Here is a 5,606-nt window from a genome sequence, read left to right as displayed (position 1 = left end):
GTAATTAATATACGTTTCTTATATATATATATAGAGGAAACACACGTAAAAAGATCGCACTTTAAAAGGTATTTAATTTAAATTTTGTCTAACATTAATAAATGTTTCCATTTCAACGGTTACATACTTGCAGTTAGGTAAAGATAGTTTAGAGAGAATAAGTTATCATATATTAGTCAAGAGTAGAACAGTCTACAGACTACGGTAACAATATGCCACCGAATAACAGTCTGATCGACGAATCACTCATTCACGAAGCTCGACTCTGCGCTCCAAGCTCCAACTCGTGCATTTTAACACACAGCACATACAATAGGGTTGTAACACTTCTACCACCAAATTAACAGCGATAACAGTCGTGGATAGTAATTGGCCCGCGCGAACGAACGGGAACGTAGCTAGAGCAGCAAATGTGTGCCTTTTGATTGCGTGAACTTTGCCTAGGGTTATGATCACTTCTCGGTATAAGAGCTCGCTCTTGTTTACGTGCATATATAATACATCTTACAATTATACACACACGCGCCGTTGTGTGTCAAGCGCACCGAATAGAGAAACGGAAGGGAAACAAAGAAAAAGGAACGGGCGACGACGGGAAGCAAAAGACGTGCGGCGCGTTAGGTAAAATCATCACTGATCACTATACGTATTTAATTAATTTTGACCGGTATAATTTTAGTACTTATTTAACTTTTGCGGAAATAACATAGCAGAAGTAATAACTGAAACGTATATTAATCGTTACATTTTACGTATCATAATAAAGAGATCAGCTTCGTGTATAGAATAGAAGAAAAAAACGGTGTTATGGAAAAGCGGATTAACTCATTGTAAGCAGAGTAGTTTTCAGTAAATTAAGTTTGAAATGCGGAGTTTCATGTTGCTGGCCCAGCTGTGTGTATAACTCCTTTTTCTTCCTTTTTATTTCGCGGATTAACCCACTTTTGCACAACACCGTTCGGAGATTCTTTAATCATCGAGATTATACCGGTCCCGATCCCGTTGTACCGAGCGATGTTGAAGATAATGAGAAAAAGATACGGTTGATGGAGCCGCTGCCGCGTATGCTTAATGTGTAGAGATCAGTGAGAATCCATTGTCGAACTATTATCTCTCGTTTTACCCTAGATGTATCAATATACTCCAGCGAAGGAGTCTCTTTTTTCCATAATGACGATCGAACGTTTAACTCATTTACTTGTCTCTTTCTCTTTTTCTCTCTTTTCTGGTCGTGTACGCATACGCTCGCGCGTGAATGAACGCGTATGCGACACACATCGCATGAACTTTTATTTCAAGATATTTTTCCTCTCATTATATCAGTAATAATTTATTTCCAATATACATATGTACAGGATGTATCAAAACATCTGCTATTCCTTTTGTCTATGGATAAATTAACAACTGATTTCTTTCTCGTCATTAACAATGTTTAATTATATGAATACTACATTCTAGCATATTATTAAAAAATATGCTAGACATATATTGCATATTTATTATTTCTATTAATTTTTCCTGTGATATAGGTATATTCATAATAATTATATTTGTTATTTATATTAATTTATTATAGAATATATCTACAAATAATTAAGAACAAGTTTTTACAATTTTTGCTTTTATGTAATATTTTAATAATTAAACGATATTGTCATTTGAAATTAATTTAAAATAATGTATATTAGATCTAATGAGAAAATAAAGTAACACGTATAAATTAAGAACATTATACTCCAGGATGTTAAAAAATAGGCTGGATATATTTCTATTGATTTTTGCTATCACACGTAATAAGGTAAAATTAAGATTAAAGACTCAAATATCATAACACAACAAATTATTTTGTAACATAAATGGTTACGTATTGATTCAGTTGAATTATCTTTTGTTTTGTAAAAATTGTAAAATTTGTGTAGATATAATTTTTTTTTACACAAATCGGTGTTCAAATCTTATGTCTAAAGAGGGTTCAATCCGGTAGCCGAAATTTGTAATGTTTTATATTTGAATTTAAACTGTGTTTCTTTATTTGTAATTTATTCTTTTTAATTGTGTTACAATTTAAAATGTGTTTGCCCTTACTTTGCCCTTTATTTATTTCAAATCTTATATTTGAAGCTAAAAATAGCCACGTTCTCAGTACGATAACAATAAATGCAATACTTACATAAAAAGGTCAAAAATTTTATTTATTTTCCTATTTAACATTTAAATGCATGATCTGAAATGCGAATCGCAGCATCGGCAAAAGGGACAGCGGTTATAGGTTATCCCGTATATCCGTATCTTGAAACTAGAACAACCAATATCATTTTATGAATCGGAAAGAGCAGGTCCAACATTACATAACATACGTAACAATTGCCTCCCGATTTCTGACTCACGTAAAGATATCAGTTGTTTTAACTTCAAAATATCGATATGTACATATATGTATATACGCGAATCCCTCTCTCTTTTTCTCTTCTATTTTAGGAAATTTCCGTTCTCGTTTCTGTTTTTCCGTTTTCCGTTTCCGTTTCCGTTTCGTTAAGTTGTTCTCGGCGCTCCCGGGCAGCCGGTACGCGCTTTGTAATACGCCCCTTTGTGTGTGTCGACAGCTCTGGAATCGACAATAATCCGACGGTCTTTTACCACTTAATGCCCGGTTCCACGGCACAGACGAACAAGTTTCATACGTTTTACCTTCAGCAACGCGGTGAACAGTCGACAACTTGGGCTGATATTAAGGTTAATCATCCGCTGGACTACGAGAGCATAAAAGAATACAATCTCACCATACGAGTGGAGGTATGACTTTTATCTACGTCGTCTTTTATCTACACGCTCGCTTTTACGAGTGAAAAAGTCTTTACGCAATCAAAGTATCTTGTAAGAAAAATGTAAACATATTTCCTGATGATAAAAACCTATACAAAAATAATCTAATCGTACATTAGCCAACAGTTAACCGGTTGGACTTCAAAAGCTTAGTCAATTTTTTTATTACGATATATTTTTTTGGATATAAGATAAATTTAAATCGGTAAAAAAATAAATAAAATACAATCCAACTACTAATATTAAAAACTCGTTAAAGTTTTTCAAACATATAATTTTTTTCCAAATTTTATTTCGGAACATAATACAAAAATGTGAAATTCGAAAACCCGGGTTACAGAGGGAGGACGAAAATTTAACATTGTTAACGGAGGGTTAATGGCAATAAAATTTTAGCATGATAACATTCTATTACGTTGACGATAAAATAATAAATTTTATGCATTTGATGCGATATTGAATGTAAATATAGATGCATTAAAGTCCAATTTAAATATTAAATAACATAAGCTTCTATAAAAAGAGAAACAAAGGCCGATATAGTAACGTTTACATCTTTGTATTAGAATATTGGATGCGTGCAGATCGAGAAAAGCTTAAAATAAATGTATCTAAATGTAAATGCATTCGTAATTTTACACGAGAATAAAAAGGAAGAGTCGGCATCACGAAGCACGCGAACGTAGAATCGTTTGTAATCGCGATTAACTTAATCCTTTCAGAATAATGGAGCCCAGCAGCTGGCTTCCGAGGCTACCGTGTACATCATGCTGGAGGATGTTAACGACGAGATACCGCTGTTCACCGAACGAGAACAGGAAACCGTACTCGAGGGTGAGCCAGTGGGCAGCAAAGTCACCCAAGTAAACGCCATCGACAAGGACGGGACATTCCCCAATAATCAGGTAAATCGATATCGTGCGCTATTGCACACTAAACAAATTGACGCATTCTGAGAGAGTAATTAATTTCGATATTAGCTGATTACTTAAGAAATAGCATATGGCCCCAAACACTTGTTCTAAATTCCTTCTGCGTTTATATTATGTGGTATCATTTTAATAGCGAAATCTTAAAACATAAACTTTGACATAAGAAACGTATATATAAATCACATAATACAGTTTTTGACGACTTTCCTCAATTTTTGGATAAATACATAACTAAAAGACGTGTATTTTGTATTAAACAATCGAAATTTCTACATTTTATTATATTTGTTTCAATAAATACATATATCGTTACATTTGTATTTGTAATGATTTTTATATTTAGAATATGTGAGAATAAATACGCATAGAACACTTTTTTGTTAAATTAATTTAAATTAATAATACTTATTCGTTTTTTTAACTTGAAATATGGCTATTGTATCCAATTGAATTTATCAAAAAAAATACACAAAGATATTTTAAATATTATTTATGTCCAATTATTATATATAAAATGCAATTAACGAAAAAGTAAATTAAAATTACCAAAGAAATTCGGTTATAATGAAAAATGGCCGAGGAAAGCGCATCACATGTTCAACACAGTTCTTTCCACATTTCTTTACTGCAGAGATCCAATTCCGTATGGATCGATTGCAGGAGAATTGCGGCGAAGCTAACAAAAGAACTAAAGAACATGTTCGGTATCGCGCTATTGCGGGGCACTTGAGAAGGACTTAAAGGAGCTCAGTCGTCAAAGTCCTGATTGAGGAGAGACGAAGGACGGCCGGGAATTGGGGAATAAGAGCGGTTACAGAGTGCTTAGACGCATAGCCATAACTTAGACTGTCGCATAGAAACTTTAATGTTTCACGCGGAAATGCATTGCCGCCGTTGGCAGAATGTTATAAACTCTGTAACGGAGTAACGCAATTCCGACGAGCACACGTTTGAGTGGCGTTGAATTTATCACGTATGATCGCATTATCGGATATGCCAGCAACACGAATGTATATCGCGCCGACATTTAATCGCGTGATTATCATTCGTTTTACATTGAAACCGGGTTGCTATGCTACCAAACGCATTTTGTAATGCCGATACAACTACCGATTAGGTGTAAACGTGCTGAATATTATGAAACAAGCTGCTAGTTTCTGAGGGAGATATTGTAGCTGGATTGTAAATAACCTTCAAATCTAGGTTTAAATTAGGTGAATTTTGTCTTTCGATTTAAAACTTTTAATATTATACATATTTAATGGAACTTTCCTTGTCATTTTAGAGTTTTCGTAAAGTCTTTTTAAACTTTTTAAATCAACGAACTAATAAGCATTTATTATAACTTCATTATCAGTTTCTTCATCAAGATGTTAAATTTTCAATTTTTTTTATTAATTAAACATTAAACTTTTTTCTATAAGTTTACAATCTTTGACAAAAAATTATAAATTTTTACACATACAAAATCAGAAAAAGATTTTTAATTTCTGCTAAATTATACGAAATTATTCTTTATTATATTTTGTCTCATACACACATTTGCAAATTTTATCTTCTTTTATATACATATCCCTTTTAAGACAAACAAAGAAATGAAAAGCTGTTGAACAAAAAAAAGTCATTGAGGCTTTTACTATATATTTATTTTTTTTTCGTTAAACAAAAATGGGATTATTCTTAGCTAAGCAACTCTCGTGAAAATGATATGCGCAACGTAACTGCCAAAAAAACTTTACCTCCGCAGTAAACGGAAACGAAGCAACCGTGAAATATCACGAAATTTCCAAGTGGAAATTTGCCGATTAAATAGTATGAGATGCGCAACTGTAAATTTCACCGATTACGTGA

At 33.0% G+C, this 5,606-nt stretch overlaps 2 protein-coding genes across 2 annotated transcripts in view; both read left to right on the top strand.

The window, feature by feature from the left end:
- LOC108754121 (neural-cadherin-like) overlaps nucleotides 1-2,696 on the top strand; it is a 75,990-nt gene extending 73,294 nt beyond the window's left edge. The window contains exon 11 of the mRNA XM_018496199.1: nucleotides 2,604-2,696. Coding sequence (XP_018351701.1) covers nucleotides 2,604-2,621 — 18 coding nt within the window. The 3' untranslated portion in view covers nucleotides 2,622-2,696. The remainder of the gene's footprint in view (nucleotides 1-2,603) is intronic.
- LOC108754089 (neural-cadherin-like) overlaps nucleotides 2,644-5,606 on the top strand; it is a 5,091-nt gene continuing 2,128 nt past the window's right edge. The window contains exons 1-2 of the mRNA XM_018496139.1: nucleotides 2,644-2,793; nucleotides 3,546-3,728. Coding sequence (XP_018351641.1) covers nucleotides 2,644-2,793; nucleotides 3,546-3,728 — 333 coding nt within the window. The remainder of the gene's footprint in view (nucleotides 2,794-3,545; nucleotides 3,729-5,606) is intronic.

This window comes from Trachymyrmex septentrionalis, unplaced genomic scaffold (assembly GCF_001594115.1).
Source record: "Trachymyrmex septentrionalis isolate Tsep2-gDNA-1 unplaced genomic scaffold, Tsep1.0 scaffold76, whole genome shotgun sequence".
Classification (NCBI taxonomy): Eukaryota; Metazoa; Arthropoda; class Insecta; order Hymenoptera; family Formicidae; genus Trachymyrmex; species Trachymyrmex septentrionalis.
The sequence above is the reverse complement of the archived record's forward strand: the minus strand, read 5'-3'. Positions and strand labels throughout refer to the sequence as shown.